The 17,456-nt window shown below is 40.7% G+C and overlaps 1 protein-coding gene across 2 annotated transcripts in view; it reads right to left on the bottom strand.

Moving 5' to 3' along the window:
* wdr35 (WD repeat domain 35) overlaps window positions 1-17,456 on the bottom strand; it is a 55,444-nt gene that overhangs the window by 12,810 nt on the left and 25,178 nt on the right. For both annotated transcript variants that reach the window (XM_055635402.1, XM_055635403.1), the window contains 6 exons: window positions 16,096-16,176; window positions 6,835-6,971; window positions 4,188-4,391; window positions 3,755-3,901; window positions 2,922-3,054; window positions 1,061-1,171 (listed from right to left, as the gene is read on the bottom strand). In XM_055635402.1, the coding sequence (XP_055491377.1) occupies window positions 1,061-1,171; window positions 2,922-3,054; window positions 3,755-3,901; window positions 4,188-4,391; window positions 6,835-6,971; window positions 16,096-16,176 (813 nt within the window). The remainder of the gene's footprint in view (window positions 1-1,060; window positions 1,172-2,921; window positions 3,055-3,754; window positions 3,902-4,187; window positions 4,392-6,834; window positions 6,972-16,095; window positions 16,177-17,456) is intronic.

The following is a 17,456-nucleotide window of genomic DNA, read 5'->3' as shown; positions in this document are numbered from 1 at the left end:
CACAAGAGACTGCAGATACTGGACTCCTGATTAAACAACCAAGTGCTGGAGAAATTCAGCAGGTCAGACAGCATTTGTGTAGGGAAATGGAGAGTCTGAAGAAGAGCTCCAACCCAAAACTTCAAGAAGCAGTTTGAAACAAGACCACCACCGATTTTCCAGCACCCTTGGTTCCAAACTTTTCTGGTTTATCTGCTTTGCCAGACCAACAGAAGTCATGGCCTTTGGGATCTGAGATACCGGCCCACAAAGTCGGTCCCGGAAGTCGGCTATGGGAAAGGATCTTCTGGCTCCGGCCAGGTCAGAATTCCAGAGCCCTGGCTACAGGCCGCAAATTCAACCCGCCAATCAGCCCTGGAAGTCGGCTCTGGGAACGGATCTACCAGCTCCAGAGCCCTGGCCACAAGGGGCACATTCGTCCTGCGGAATGGCTGCGGATGTTAGCTATGGGGACATCTCTTGGCTTCAGCGGTCCGAAGTTCTAAAGCCCCCTGCTCCAGGGGGCAAATTCAAACCGCCGATCAGCGCTGAAGTCCCAATGAGGTAAAGATCGGCTGTCTCATCCAGCCTGGGTGCCACATTTTTGCGAGGACTTCTTGGGGTGGGGTGGGGGGGGGGGGTTGTATAGTTAATTTAAAAGGGGAAGCGGCCACCAGTTGCCAGAAAAGATGCGGCGGACCTGTATATTATTTTCAAAATCTTAAGTTTTGTTGAATTAAAGTAAAAACAAACTAATTTTAGTGGAAGAATAATTCCTCATCAGAAGACTGGTGATTGACAAAAATAAAATTGGTGCTTTGAGAAAACTTTATAAAGCATTATAAGCAAGTTGTTTGTTTTTGGATACACTGCCTCTTAATGGAAGGAAACATTTGTAACATTGTAAAGATTGGATAAATAACAGAATATAAGAACAACCTCTGAAGAAGGATGACAAGGCTGAATTTTATAATGAGATTAAACATTTATTTTTTAGTAAATGTAAAGTTAAAATTAAGATACTTATTTGGAAAACAATAGCACAAAATTACAACATAGCTGGTCTTTATTACTATCCTACCTGATTCAGATGGATACAAGTTTCAACTGCAGCTTTGGCTTGGTTACACTTCAAGAATGCAGATACAGCTTGCTCACACATACCTACAGTAACAAACATGTGAGCTATTTCCTGAAAAAAAAAAATCAAAGAATTCACAGAATCTTGTATAAACCAAAATGTCTGAACAACTGTTTAAAAGAAACTAGTATAGATTTTGATGGATGAAGAAAATTATTTCCAGCATCTGAAAGTAAAAGGAAATCAATGGAAAAGGAGATAAAAAATAAATGTGTAGAAAGGAACTGCAGATGCTGGTTTACAAAATGCTAGAGTAATTCAGCGGGCCAAGTAGCATCTCTGGAGAAAACGCATAGGTGATATTTCGGGTCGAAACCCTTTGTCAGACTGCAAAGTAGTAGTGAGAGAGGATGTTGCAAAACTCCTGTTGGAGAGAGGAGAACATCTTAAAAGTAGGCATAGCTTGAGGAGATTTCGCAGTGTAGCAGCCAACATTGTTAGGAAGGAACCGTTATGAAAGACACCTATGAAGCTTGGAAGAGTAATGTTATGTTTTTATCATAGTAACATTAACACTGCAGATCATACATGGAGCAGTGGCAGTACTTAAAGCAACCTACACAGCCAGCATTGCATCCGGGTCATAGAAACATAGAAAATATGTGCAGGAGTACGTCGTTTGGCCCTTTGAGCCAGGACTGCCATTCAATATGTGGATAGGGATTATACACAATCAGTACCCGTTTCTGCTTTTTCCCTATATGCATTGATTCCGCTAGCCCCAAGAGCTATATCTAACTCACTCTTGAAAACGTCCAGTGAATTGGCCTCCACTGCCTTCTGTGGCAGAGAATTCCACAGATTCACAACTCTCTGGGTGAAAAAGTTTTTCCTCATCTCAGTCCTAAATGGCCTACCCCTTATTCTTAAACTGTGACCCCTGGTTTTGGACTCCCCCAACATCGGGAACATCTTTCCTCCATCCAGCCTGTCCAATCCCTTAAGAATTTTATATGTTTCTATAAGATCACCTCTCATCCTTCTAAATTCCAGTGAATATAAGCCCAGTCAATCCATACTTTCATCATATGTCAGTGCCGCCATCCCGGGAATTAACCTCGTAAACCTACGCTGCACTCCCTCAATGGCAAGAATGCCCTCCCTCAAATTAATAGACCAAAACTGCACACAATACTCCAGGTGTGGTCTTACCAGGTCCCTGTACAGTAGGACCTCCTTGCTTCTATACTCAAATTCTCTCACTATGAAATCGGTTAAACTCCAAGTTACATGATTCGCTGTTCCCACTGACATGACAGCTTACATCACATCCCCTACTTCCCCCATCTTGTGTGGATAGAAGATCCTTCTTCCTTTCCAATTTCTCTACCAATGCATCTTGCTCTCCCCCATGCTTAGGTACTGTTAAATATGCCATTTCCAATTATCTCAAACCACTCCCCATTTTAAATTGCAGCTAACAAAAAAGTTAACAACTAATTCAACCAGTCAATTAAAATTAACCACCAAATATTACTGTTTAACAAACCTATATATCAAAATCACCTTGTTTGAATAATTTATATTGATTTAATGAGTAACATACAAGCTTTCACAACATTCCCTTTGTATCAATGTAACAAAGAATTAAATTATGATATTTTTCCAAATAATGAATTGATCATTTATTGGATTGCACTTGTAATTTGATTCACCAGTTACCACAACATTTTGCCTTCTAGTACTTCTTTTAAAATGTAACATACCTTTGAATTTACTTCACAGATTTATTTTTTCCTACTTTTGCACTGCGATGAACCTGAATATTTCATTCCAACAAGAATACATTATTTTCACTTACTGGAAGCAGCTTATTATTTTCTGGAAGGGCATTGGCCAGTTTATCTAAACCATCATAATCTTCAAGCATGTAGTAACACTCTGCCAGTCGTTCCTGATTCCGACCCTGAACGTAATATTGAACGGCATTCATCCTGCAAATATCAAAATAACTTCAAATTGTATCCTTTCTGAATGATCTTCTTTAGTAAACAGTATCCATTTAAATATTTGGCCTCAACTATCAAAAAATAACAAAATGCATTTTCTCCAATAATATTTGTGTTATTTCATTACATCCTTATAGATACAAATTTTGGTGAAATGTAATATATTTGTTAATTTTTTTAACAACTTAGTTGTGCCAATTAGCAATCCTTTATTCCCTGGGGCTTGTTTGATTGGAAAGCTATAGTGGGTGTAGAAAAATAGTGAATTTACAAATTCTATTGGGAAAGGCTATACGGTGAAATTGACAACAGATGTGCAATATGGAAGAGTAAAAGGTGTTGGAATGGCAGCTAACACGGAGCAATGATCTGCAACTGCCAAAATTTATTATATGAAACTGCAGGGAAACAACATTTCATTCAGACCTTTTGGTCTGAATGACAAATAAATTCAATTCAATTCAAATATATATGGTTCCTGAAAGTTTTAAGTTATAATGGACAACTGGCAAAACTCCTATCAGAAGACAAATAGAATGTGGGGAAATTGTATAAATGCCTGATATTGACCTCTTTGTAGGCTTTCTATTAATCATGCATAGATTTGGTAAGAATTTGACTATACAGCACCAGAACTTCTTATATTTAGTTTTATTTAAATTATTTAGTGTAAACATCTTGTTACCACTTCTGGCGATCTGCAAAATAGTCTCCAATAGCATTGTAAGCCTGCTCAAGCAAAGCATCGTCAGCGTCACCAGAACCAGTCTTTAGTAATTGCAATACTCGAAACCAGTCTCCCAACTTGATCCTTAGATCGATGGCCAGATCTCTAAACGTAGGATTGACAATAGTTACATGGAGTACATTCAGCATTAATGAGTACATTCAACATAAACTTGATTCACCCATCCCAAAGCTAATCAAATAATTAAGAACATATGAAATTGGGGTCAGGGTCCAAAGGTGTCTCAACTTAACTAGTTTCCTCCCACATACTTTATATCCCTCTTGTCCCCAAATCTATCATTGTCCTGATAAATTTAATGACCTAGCTGCCAAACCAGTAGAGAATTCCAAACATGCATCTGAAGGATACTCATCAGTACAGTAAACACCTTCTATCCATGTTTAGATACATCCTCTCAGCTTCTTCAAATCTTCCAAAGTAAGCTGCAACTTCTGCCTGTTTCATGGATTCACTCTGAAGATTTCCTAGACGTTTGACAAACTCAATCCCCTGGTAATCTTTACATCGGACAAATGCTTGCTCCGCTGTTTTGAGGTCAAGTCTCTGTAGAGCAGCTTCTGCAAGTAGGCGCCTAAGATACAAGATAAAGCCGCTCATTAGCAAGCAAAAAATTAGATACATCTATTTATGTACCAGTATATATATTTTACAATATTAAAAATGTACATAATTGTAGTAAAGTGAAAGTTCATTATCATTTATACATACAAGCAAAATAAAAAGCATAACTATTAGTGTATTTTAAAATAACCAATAATTTGTTACAATGATATACTAGGTACTATTATGCATTCAACAGCAAATATGCATTTGAAAGAATGTTAGAAGTAATACATTTATACAATATTGTCTCCAATGGCTACATACTGTACAGCAAATAAAAGAAGGGAACTGAATGACTGCAATTAAATAATTTTGTCCTTGTATGCTGGTTGCCAAGATTTTCTTGTGATCGTTCACACTTCTCTCACTTATTTTTCCCATTTTCTTATTCAGAAACAAAGGTGCATTTGTACTTACATTTTTTTAAACATATTCCATTACAGTTATTTATATTATAACTAATTAGTTTACAGTGCCACAAGGTATGGCCCTCCACTGCCATTAAAAGGACAATAACATATGGTCAATTTAAATGTTAGACTGCCAGCACTGCCCATGCTCCACAAATTAATAATTTAAAAAAACCAAGTCAAATATGGTTTCTTGAAGGATTCATATCATTGGCATGAAATCATCAAATTCCTTACAGATAAAATACACACATTCCAGGCATTATGTTAAGGACAAAATGTACATGACTTAGTTCTTCCTTAACTTGTATTTCCAGACATCTATAAACTCCCAGTTCTGGCATCAGATTCTTGGGCTCATCTTAAAATGATGTATGTGGTCTCGGTGCTGGAGGAAGTTCCAGGAATTATTGTAGGAACTGCGATGTCTTTCCAGACCATTATGGTGTATGCATTGGAGAGGGCAAGTCATGGCTTCATCATATACATACTATCCTTGGCCATTCTCATGGAAGAGGCTGAGCATCTGGAAGGAGTTGGCTAGACAAGTGATTGTAGGGCATGTTCTAGATCACTATGACAACAGCCACAGGTCAGTGGCGAACATTGTGCTTGTGTAGCCAGTCAGATGAGTTGCTTCATCCAGGGTGGTGTCGAGTTTTTGAGTGTTGTGGAAGCTATATTCATCCAGGAAACGGGAGGGTATTTCATCACAAACCTGGCTTGTGTCTGATAGAAACTGAAAGGCGAGTTGTTTTCCACAAGATACAAGTCTCTGACCAGCTCATTTGACCACAATGGGTCCTGTCTTCATGGACCTGGCCCAATGCCGAGTTTTCTCCAAGGCATTTAATTTATCCAGGGGATAAGACAGTGGGATGAGTTGACTCGCTGCATCAGAGATCTTCAGGATGTAGCTTCATTTGTAGAGCAGGAAAGCAAGGTCCGCAAACTCACCTCCCGCTGTCTTGGAAATAACCAAATATATGGGACATGGCAACTTCAACGCACAGACATAAAGGGACGGCTGCGGGTGGTGGTGGATGTTATGGTTGCAGAGGGCATGTGGTGTTGGCGAAGGAGGACACGGGAGACTACAGCTGCCAGGGTGAACAAGTAGATCGAGTGTTGATTGTGGCAGCTGCATGGAGCAGCAGTGGAAGGAGCTGACGCCATTGCACAGGGCCAGATTAACTCCTGCTTCATTGATCCAATGCTGCCAGGTCATGGAGCTTCAGTGAGGAAATAACAAATTGCTTATCTCCTTTGATTAAAGTCGGACTTTTCAGACAAGATGGCACCGGAACGTGACCACTCTCTGCATGTTGCTCCTGAAGAGGATCTATTGTACTCATGCGTAGTATAACTACTGGATAGCATGAAGAACGAGCTTTACATTGTATCTCTGTACATGTGACAATAAATAAACAACATACCATCTGTTAAAAGATTTTCAACAGTTTTTAAAATGCACTACGTCAATACAAGTAATTTGTTCATCTAATGTAATGTTAACTCTCTACTTGAGTTCTCTTATCATTTAGTTTGCCGTGAACAAGGCAGATAAAGTTGATTTTTATTTAAAGGGCCGTGCTGAACTATCATTAGTACAGATTTGTTATTGATTCAAGTAGATATTGTTTGTAGGTTAAGCCCAATGTTATTTTGATAGCACTTCCCTTGAACCAGTTCTGCATTTTAGAGAATTATTATTTTTTCCAGAAAAACCTTGCCTAATTCAAAAGGGACAGGAGTCACAAGGAAAACAATGCTGGGAATGTATTTTTGGACCAGTCTTTGTATACTGCAGAAAAAGACAATCATTTTCATCATCATGCCCAAACAATATCCTGCCATCATCCACTTCCTGCCTACCCTCACGCCATGGGATGGCTACAAAATGGTTGTATATGAGAGCAGCAAAAATACACTTGGTTGTAAAATTTGAAAAAAAATAAAATATTAGTAGTGAACCATTTATTGTCTAGATATACTTCTCACCAAAGTCTAGGATGTGGGTTCTCCTCGATGAATGTGCAGGCATCTTCAATGCCTACAGTCTCAATCAGGCTTCGACTATCACGTAGTGAACGGATTTCAAAATTGATCATATAGTCTTTGTTGGGTTGGCTTGGCTCCTGAAAGAATAATAAAGGCAATGTGCATTGAGTTAACAGAATCCACAAGATGAATAATCACCAGTGAGATTTTTCTTGATTAAAACTACTCTGACTGCAGAAACAGAAAATGATGTATTAATGCTGCGTGGTAGATATGGAAACAACTTCATTATGCTGATTACGCTGTTGATGGCCTTCGTTAGTCTTTGGTGGGAAGATAATTGCTCCTCTTTGTTAGAAATGGAGAATGGGGAGAAGGGGAGAATGGGGAGAAGGCAGGCACGGGTTATTGATTGTGGACATTCAGCCATGATCACAATGAATGGTGGTGCTGACTCGAAGGGCTGAATAGCCTCCTCCTGCACCTATTTTCTATGTTTCTTTGTTTAATGCAAGAAGGATAGTTAAGCAATAATTGATTCCTAATGCTGACTGAAAGCAAGAAAAAGTGGGAAATATTTCAGTGTCACGTTAATGCTTTTCAAAGGTTTCAAAGATCTTTCATTGTCGGCTGTACCAATTCAGGTAGAGTGATATTCATATTACCCTACGGCCATACTAAAAAAAAAACAAGACAAGAGCGGTGCAGGCTCGACCGAATGGCCTACCCTGCACCTACTATGTAAAAGTTACCATAAACATCCACCACAGCGGATTCCACATTCCTCACTATGATGGAAGGCGATAAAGTCTAATCTTCTTCCCTCATTTTTCTCCCACGGTCGGGGCAGTGGAACCATCCGGCAGGGCGATCGAAGCTCCCGCAGCCGGCGGTCGAAGCCCCCTCGTCAGGACGATCGAAGCCCCATGCGTCGGGGTGATCGAAGCTCCTGCTGCTTGGAGCTCCCGAAGTAGGTCTCTAACCAAAGACCGCGAGCTCCACGATGTTAAAGTCCGCAGGCACCCATGGTTGGATCTCCGAGATCAATCCTCGGCAAAGGGATCGCACGCTCACAATGTTAAAGTCATGTAGGCTCCTGTGTTGGAGCACCCAAAGTCGGTCTCCAGCAGAGGCCTCCAGCTCCTCGATGTTAGGCCGCAGTGCGGACGGAGATACGATACAGGAAAAAAAATCACATCTCCGTCCAGGTAAGAGATTTTTAAAAAGTTTCCCCACTTAAAACAAACTAAAGATTACTAAAACATACATTTAACACATACTAAAGAAACAACAGAGAAGGAGGGGACAGACAGTCGGCGAGGCAGCCATTGCTGGCGCCACCCAGTGCTTTTGTGAGGCATGCTGATAATAATTCCAAAGAAAAACATCTTAAGCACTGTAATCAAATACATGTCTTAAAATTGCACTGTACTGTAGATCAAGAAACTGTGTAAATTGGTCATAATTCAATAAAGAAACAATTGCTGATGAATACAAAATTGTTATGCAGTGAGAGCAACATCACTTCTGCACCTGCTCAGCAGGTTGGTTAGGCTAGAGTAACCAAAAATTGGAAATAGCACCTGGAATCACATAGTTGAATCCAGCAATAAATCCACTTCCTATAGAAATCTAATGCCTTTCCACTGCCCGTTCAACGTTAGATCGAACCTGACCACAGTATGTACCATGAGTACCACAGTTATTTTTATTGGCTTTAAATAGGGAGGAAAAGCAGGATCAGACTTTATAATGGGAAAAGGTTACACAGGCCCTGAATTTCATATATTAGCCTACTATTTTCAGTCATTCAGAGAACAAATTCTGGAGTATGTGCAGTACTAAATGCCAATGCCTCATCAGAATATAGTTCCAAAAGCTAAATAAAAGTTGGTATACAACAATAAGAATTAAACCATAGTCTGCAGAATGGCAGCTAAGTAAGAGAAGGAAGTAGCACTGATTACTTGTGCAACATTAGCAGGAAATCAGTAAATATACACAGACTGCACTCAGCAATACAATATATATTGTGCAGAAAGGAACTGCCAAATACTGGATTAAACCAAAGGTAGACACAAAATGCTGGAGTAATTCAGCAGGTCGGGCAGCACCTCTGGAGGGAAGGAATGAGTGACGTTTCGGGTCGAGACCCTTCAGAATGAACCAATTCCTTCTCTCCAGAGATGCTGCCTGTCCAGCTGAGTTAGAGTAACTCAGCTGGACAGGCAGCATCTCTGGATGTCACATTTGGTGTCTATCTTTATTACAATATATATTCTTCTCTAGAAGATATGATTCTGCAACGACACTGGTACATTCTTAATTCAGCAGTCTTTGTATTAAATACCTTGCTCTGCCTCCTATTGTAATCAATACACACAAAACACCTACATTCAAATCAGAATTGCCAACAGCTGGTATTGAGGAGGCTACTCGTTATCCACCACCTACACAAGCTCCTTGAGATAGCTATCCAATTAGCTCTACTTTCCTGCTCTTCTCCCTTTCCCTTACCATTAACTCTGCACCCCCCCCCGCCCAAATATAAGGGCAGCTTCTCCTTGACTGAGGAGAACAGCTTTTTTTGTACTGTGGGTTTGCAGTATGCTGTAATGGAACTGCAAACTCTGAAACAGTAATGTTTGGTAGAATGTGTGAGCAAGTTCTTTACAATAACATCCCCATTTGCACATGGCCTTCAGGTACTGTGCAAAAGGTTTCCCCACTGAAGTTGACAACCTGGTGCTCAGAAAACAATCTGGCTCTGAACACCAGGAAAACAAAAGAGCTCATTGTCGACTTCAGGAGGCACAGCACCGACTTAGCCCCCCTACACATCAACGGCGAGTGTGTGGAGAGGGTCAACACCTTCCGGTTTCTCGGTGTCCATATCGCTGCCGACATCTCCTGGACGGACAACACGACAGCGGTCATCAAGAAGGCTCAGCAGCGGCTGCACTTCCTGAGGGTCCTCAGGAAGCACAACCTGGACTCTAACCTGCTGCTGACCTTCTACCGCTCGTCCATCGAGAGCCTGCTGACATACTGCATTACAGCATGGTATGGCAGCTGCACCATGGCAGACAGGGAGAGGCTTCAGAGGGTAACCAGGACAGCGCAGAGGATCATTGGCTGCCCTCTCCCCTCCCTGATGGACATCTACACCTCCCGCTGCCTTAGCAGGGCAAAGAAGATCATCAAAGACAGCTCCCATCCTGCGTTTGGACTGTTCGACCTGCTGCCCTCTGGAAGGCGCTATAGGTGCATCAAATCCAGGACAAACAGACTCAGGAATAGTTGCTTTCCGAGAATTATATCTACCATAAATTCAAATTCACACATGCACTGACTACACCGCCCAACACGGACTTCCATCTGTATATATGTATATATGATATATGTATATATGTCCCCCCCCCCCCATCTCCCTTCTGTTTTTTTTTCTGTTTCTTGTTTGTTGTGCTAAATTGTATGTATGCACTGAGTACGAGCAGCTTTCAGTTTCACTGTACATGTATAGTGACAATAAATGGCATATCTATCTATATCTACTCCCTTTACAACAATAAGGGAGAGGGCCATAACTCCCCGGCATCCAATAAACTGGGGTTGATTCTGTATAGTCTGACTTCAATATAGTCTGTATGAAGTTTGCACATTAGAAACATAGAAAATAGGTGCACGGGGAGGCCATTCAGCCCTTCGATCCAGCACCGCCATTCATTGTGATCATGGTTGATCGTCCCATATCAATAACCCGTGCCTGCCTTCTCCCCATATCCCTTGACTCCACTAGCCCCTAGAGCTCTATCTAACTCTCTCTTAAATCCAACCAGTGACTTGGCCTCCACTGCCCTCTGTGGCAAGGAATTCCATAAATTTACAAATCTCTGGTGAAAAAGTTTTTTCTCACCTGTCTTAAATGACCTCCCCTTTATTCTAAGACTGTGGCCCCTGGTTCTGGACTCACCAACATTGGGAACACCTTTCCTGCATCTAGCTTGTCCAGTCCTTTTATAATTTTGTATGTTTCTATAAGAATCCCCTTCATCCTTCTAAACCAGTGAATACAAGCCTAGTCTTTTCAATCTTTCCTCATATGACAGTCCCGCCATCCCAAGGATCAATCTCGTGAACCTACGCTGCTCTACCTCAATCACAAGGATGTCCTTCCTCAAATTAGGAAACCAAAACTGTACACAATACTCTAGATGTGGTCTCACCAGAGCCCTATACAACTGCAGAAGAACCTCTTTCAATACTGAAATCCTCTTGTTATGAAGGCCAACATTCCATTAGCTTTCTTCACTGCCTGCTGTACCTGTAAGCTGCCTCTCCCAGTAATTGCAAGGGTTCCCCCTAGACATTTCAGTTTCCTCCCACATCCCAAAGGACATCAACATTGCCAAGACTTGAGGGCCTGAGCTATAGGGAGAGGTTGTGCAGGCTAGGACTTCATTCCTTGGGGCACAGGAAGATGAGAAGTGATCCTCGTATAAGATAATGAGAGGAAGAGATATGTTGAATGCAGAGTCTTTTACCTTGAGGAGGGAAATCAAGAAACAGAGGACAAAGGTTTACAGTGAGAAGGGAAACATTTAATAGGAGCCCGAGGGGCAACATTTTCATAGAGGGTGGTGGCAATATGGAACAAACTACCTGAGAAGGTAGTTGAGGTGGGTACTATCACAATGTTTAAAAGACATTTGGACAGGTACATGGATACAAATGTGAAGAAGGATGTAAGCCAATCACAGGAAGGTGGGACTACTGTAAATGGGACATCTTGGGTCTGCATGGCAAGTTGGGCCGAAGGGCCCGTTTCCAGTTTCCATGCTATATGACTGATTAATAGCTTGGTTAGATGGCTACTGTAAATTGCCTCTAGAGCGGGTATCTGGTGGGAGAATCAGGGGTTATTAATATACGAGGAAATAGATTACTAGGAAGTAAATTGGGGAATGGGATTATGCTGAGATCGGCATAGATTCAATAGACTCTCTAGAATACTCTCTAGAATTTAGAAGATTGAGAGGGGATCTTATAGAAACTTACAAAATTCTTAAGGGGTTGGACAGGCTAGATGCAGGAAGATTGTTCCCGATGTTAGGGAAGTCCAGGACAAGGGGTCACAGCTTAAGGATAAGGGGGAAATCCTTTAAAACTGAGATGAGAAGAACTTTTTTCACACAGAGAGTGGTGAATCTCTGGAACTCTCTGCCACAGAGGGTAGTTGAGGCCAGTTCATTGGCTATATTTAAGAGGGAGTTAGATGTGGCCCTTGTGGCTAAGGGGATTAGGGGGTATGGAGAGAAGGCAGGTACGGGATACTGAGTTGGATGATCAGCCATGATCATATTGAATGGCGGTGCAGGCTCGAAGGGCCGAATGGCCTACTCCTGCACCTAATTTCTATGTTTCTATGTTTCTATGTTTCTAACAGGCCAAATGACAAAGAAAGAAGCCATACGGGTATATAACAGAAAAATGATTTTATGTTTGATTCTTTGTGTTCACATTTTATGTTCCTTCGTTTGTGTTCATGCTTTGTCTAACTGCAATCTTACATTATCAACCAGATTTTTTTTTAACAGCTTTACTCTGTGGCATCAATGACATCATGCTATCAAAGATAAGAAACTGCTGGAGGAAGTCAACAGGTGAAACAGCATCTGTGGAAGCAAAGAGATGGTCGACACTTTGAGTCAAAACTCTGCATCAGCACTGAGAGTGTTGAGGCAAGGTAGCCAATATAAAGGGTATGAGAGGGAAAGATGAAATTGGGGTTGGTAGGCGATAGGTGAGGAGATGGATAGTACGCAAAGGGGGGAGGGGGAGATTTGAAAAAGGTGGTAGGTGATACGTGGAAAAAGATAATAAACAAAACTAAAGGTCTGAAAAATGTGTGCAAAGTTGATCCCCAGGGAATATTTCAGGATCATGGCTATCAACTAATGACCTGACCTACTATGCTGTGCCATTTCAAAGTTTGCACATGAGCAAATAAATATAAAATGAGTTGAAGACATAAGAAACTGCAGATTCTGAAATCTTGAGCAAAACAAAGTGCTGGAGTAACTCCGCAGGTCAGGCAGTATTTCTGGAAGAACAGGTAGGCAACATGTCGGGGACATTCTTCAGACTGATTACAGTAGGGGGAGAAAGCTGAAAAAGAGTTGGGGCCAGGCCAAAGTCTGACAAGTGATGGGGGGTTTTGACTGGCACATGCTAGAGATGAAAAGACAAAAGGAGAGAAGCAGAGTGAATTGTAAAGACTGAAGGAGGGAAATACAGTGCCCTCCATAATGTTCGGGACAACCAATCATTTATTTATTTGCCTCTGGTCAATTCTTGAGGGGCCAAGTCAATCACCCGATCTGAACCCAATGAGCATTCCTTTTATATGCTGAAGAGGAAACTGAAAGGGACTAGCCCCCTAAACAAGCATATGCTAAAGATACAGGCCTGGCAGAGCACCACCAGAGAAGACACCCAGGAACTGGTGATGTTCATGAATCACAGACTTCAAGCAGTCATTGCATGCAAAGGACATGCAACAAAATATTAAACATGAATACTTTCATTTACATGACATTGCTGTGTCCCAAACATTATGGTGCCCTGAACTGGGGGATCTATGTAGAAACATTGTTGAAATTTCTACATGGTGAGACCAAAATGTATAAAAATGGCCTTTATTAAAATCTGACGATGTGCACTTTAACCGCGTGATTTTGTCTATTACAAATCTCAAATTGTGGAGTACAGAGGCAAATAAATAAATGATGGGTCTTTGTCACAAACATTATGGAGGGCACTGTAGGTGGATGGGTACAGGGGTGGAGGGGGAAACGTGGACAATGTAGTGGGAGAAATGGATGTGTGCCAAGGTGGGGTATGCACAGCAAACAATGACAGGAAATGGGGAAGGATGGTACTTACAATTGATAATTCAAATGTTAATATTGTTGGGTTATAACCTACCCAAGTGGAATATACGGTGCTGTTCCTCTAGTTTGCTCTAGTTTACCTTATTCTGGCAATGGAGGATGCCAAGGGCAGAAAGGTCGGTCTGGGAATGGGAAGAGGGTTACAAACTGGGTGATCCAGCAGGCCTTGGTGGACTGAGTGTGAGTGTACGACCAATAAAAATGAGTGAGGTGTCCTATCAGAGATATTGCCTTTGTCCCATCCATGCCTCCTCTGCCCTCCTTGCAACTTCAAACTAACTTTCTTTTCTGCTTTCCTATTTCCCATGAAGCCCATTCGACCTGAATCTTTTATTCTGTTTCTACTTCTGCAGATGCTACCTGACTTACTTGTATTTTCAGCATTTTCTATTTTTGTGCAAATTGATTACGCTAATGCTGATATTCACAAGTACTCAAAAATACCTGTGAATATCAAAAATAGTAAAGATTAAATTGAAAATAATAATTAATATATTTAAACAAATATATTTAACTGAAGCAAATAAAATAGGGTCTACGTACCATTTTCCTGGCAGTCATTTCTTCCTATAGATTTCAATGAGGCTGCTGTCCTTGCACTAGTCTAAGCTGGCACAGACTCAAAGGACCGGTTTCATAGCCAGAGTACTGGAAAATCTGGAAGATTTGGGTGTCCCACTGAACTCCACAAGGAGTCAATCAGTGCAACAGTGTCCTGGGCTGGTAGTCAACAGGAGTGAAAAACTGTAGTTCAACTTGTACTAAAAAATACTGACTTTCTGCTCAGCTAAGTGCTTAAAAGCTATCAATTCAGCTCTTCCTTGGCTTTCACTTTTTAAAACTCTAATTTAATTTATTTTCCTACCAAAGTGGATTAGTGACTGGCCATATCATTGTATATTTATTAGCTCATCTGCAGAACAACAGACAGCCAACCATGTCATCTCTGGGTGCCCGTTCTATCACCCACCAATTGGAGCTCAGGGCCTGGCAGACATTGACGTAGAGACAACAAACTGGCTGCTCAACACCCGGCTTGAGGTCTAACTATTCCTTTGGTTTTTGTTTCATTCGCAAGAAGCAAGAAGAAGCTCATCTGCAAACTTTGAAATCGCACATCTCTGCACCAAGGCCAGTTCACTCATTGGAAACCATGTTCCTACATCTATTCACAGCTGAACAACACTGTACACTCTGGCCAGACTTGCAAAACAACTGCCCACAATGCCGTCTAGATTTTTATCTTTCTATCCATGTTGGCACTTCTTTTAATCCCATGATTTTTAATTTCTGTCCTTTCTCCTTTTCAGATTCAGATCAGATTCAACTTTAATTGTCATTGTCAGTGTACAGTACAGAGACAACGAAATGCATTTAGCATCTCCCTGGAAGAGCGACATAGCATATGATTTGAATAAATATTTACATTAGCATATATACAGACATAGTGTTTTTCCTGTGGGAGGAGTGTCCGGGGGGGGGGGGGGGGATTGGTAATCACCGAGGTACGTTGTTGAGTAGAGTGACAGCCGCTGGGAAGAAGCTGTTCCTGGACCTGCTGGTCCGGCAACAGAGAGACCTTTCATCACATGGGTTTTAAATTAGCACGGAAAAAGGCTCTTTGGCAGAAATTGTCCCTTCAACCCAACTTCATCCCTCTTAACTGTGAGGCTTTGAACACATGACCTAATACTACCAAACTATTTCTTTTGCTGGGTTTTTAGCATACCACCACACTCTCCTGCAAGTTTGATATGACTGATTGAGGTTGAGAATTCAAAACTGTCCAGTCAGAAAGAGCCATAAAACAACAATGATCTGACCATAGGATGCAATGGGTAAATATTAGATAAATCAAAAATGAAAATGGAAAAATATTATAAAAATCTTCTTTGTTAACATATCTTTGTTAACTTTATATTTGTTAGCATATCACCTAGTGCAGCATGGGTAAGGTGGAGTTGCTGCCTTACAACGGTAGAGTTTCTGCCTTACAGCGCCAGAGACTCGGGTTCGATCCTGACTACGGATGTTGTCTGTACGAGGTTTGTACGTTCTCCCAATAACCGCATAGGTTTCCTCCCACACTCCAAAGACGCACAGACATGTAGGTAAATTGGCTTGGAATAAGTGTAAATTGTCCCTCGTGTGTGTAAAATATGCGGGTATTGCTGGTCGGTGCAGACCCGGTGGGCCGAGGGTCCTGTTTCCGCGCTGTATCTCTAAACTAAACTAAACTAAACATTATGTTAAATAGCTTCCTAATTGTTTATTTGATTCACTTGATAAATATTACACCAAAACTTACCTTCAGAATTTCATCCAAAAGTACAGACTTGATTTCCAAATTTTCAAAATTGCATATATACCCAGATGTTTGAATTGGTTCCTATAAAGATGAATAGTAAGATGCCAGATTTAAAACATCAAAACTCCAAAATTCATTTTTAAACTACAACTTTCTACACATTTCAACTGATTACCAACTACATTTTCATAACACAACCTGTCCCAAATACATCAAAAAAACATTTGGAATGCACAATGATAAAATCAGTAACTAACATATTCGTTAACCTGTTGACTGAAAATTAACCAAAATTTCCATCTCACTATGCCATAACAGGATTTTGTTTTTAATTCAAGAACTGTCTGTGATTCAGAAGAATCTGCAAACTAGTCCAATGACAATTAGTTTAACTTGTTCCTCTTTGGCGCTTCTGTGGCATAATTTCCATTGAATTTCCATTTCAATAGATGTGTCACACAAGCGAGAACCTTTCAAGGTGCTGATAAACATGATTTATTTCCCCTCAAAACAAAGCTTCTGAAAATTGATGACCAGAACTAGAACTAATTATATCAATCAGTCTGAAGAGAGGGTTTTGACCCAAAACATTGTCTGTCTATACCCTCCACAAATGCCACCTGACCCACAGAGTTCCTCCAGCACTTTGATTTTTGCTTAGTCCATGCACTTATTTGGACACCTGGTACTGTACGTAGATTGTTGCATTAAGTTATTAATGTTACTTTTGTATTATACTGTGTCTCGGGGCAAGCTAGAGACAATTTGCAAGAGACTATGGACAGGATTGTCACCAGTGGAAATGCAAACATTTGAGAGATTGCAAGGGTGATTTGGAAATCATGCTGGTTCAAGTTACAGTTTAAGCTGCATAAGGTTATCTGAAATACAAAGGTGTCAGTCCATAATATGTTACATCGGATGATTACATTCAATTTTTTTGTACAATCTTACAATGTTTATAATGTAAAACTCCCTATAATATTCATTATAGTTTTTACTTAGTTTTAAAAATCGTTTTAAAGAATAAGAGCTCTGGATCATGCTGTTCCAAATCTGATTTTACCCTGACATGACAGGTTCAGACTAAACTCAGAATAGGTATCAGGGAGAATCCTTACACTGTCTTACCTTCAGCTATGTCTTTATCACATTTTCCTTTTTTCCCTGTCCTATAAAGGCATATGGCATTAGTCTGTTTCATTACCACACCTCTGATCAGAACATCATATGCTGCTTTCAGGCAAAGTAGCAAGTTAAGCAGCAACTATGATACACACAAATTAAATATTTGCTGCTCGTTACCGAATGGTGACTGTTCTGTTGAAAACTTACCACAAAATTATGCTTACAAACTCCTT

The sequence above is a fragment of the Leucoraja erinacea genome, chromosome 5 (genome assembly GCF_028641065.1).
Source record: "Leucoraja erinacea ecotype New England chromosome 5, Leri_hhj_1, whole genome shotgun sequence".
Classification (NCBI taxonomy): Eukaryota; Metazoa; Chordata; class Chondrichthyes; order Rajiformes; family Rajidae; genus Leucoraja; species Leucoraja erinaceus.
This window is presented reverse-complemented; position numbering and strand designations above follow the sequence as displayed.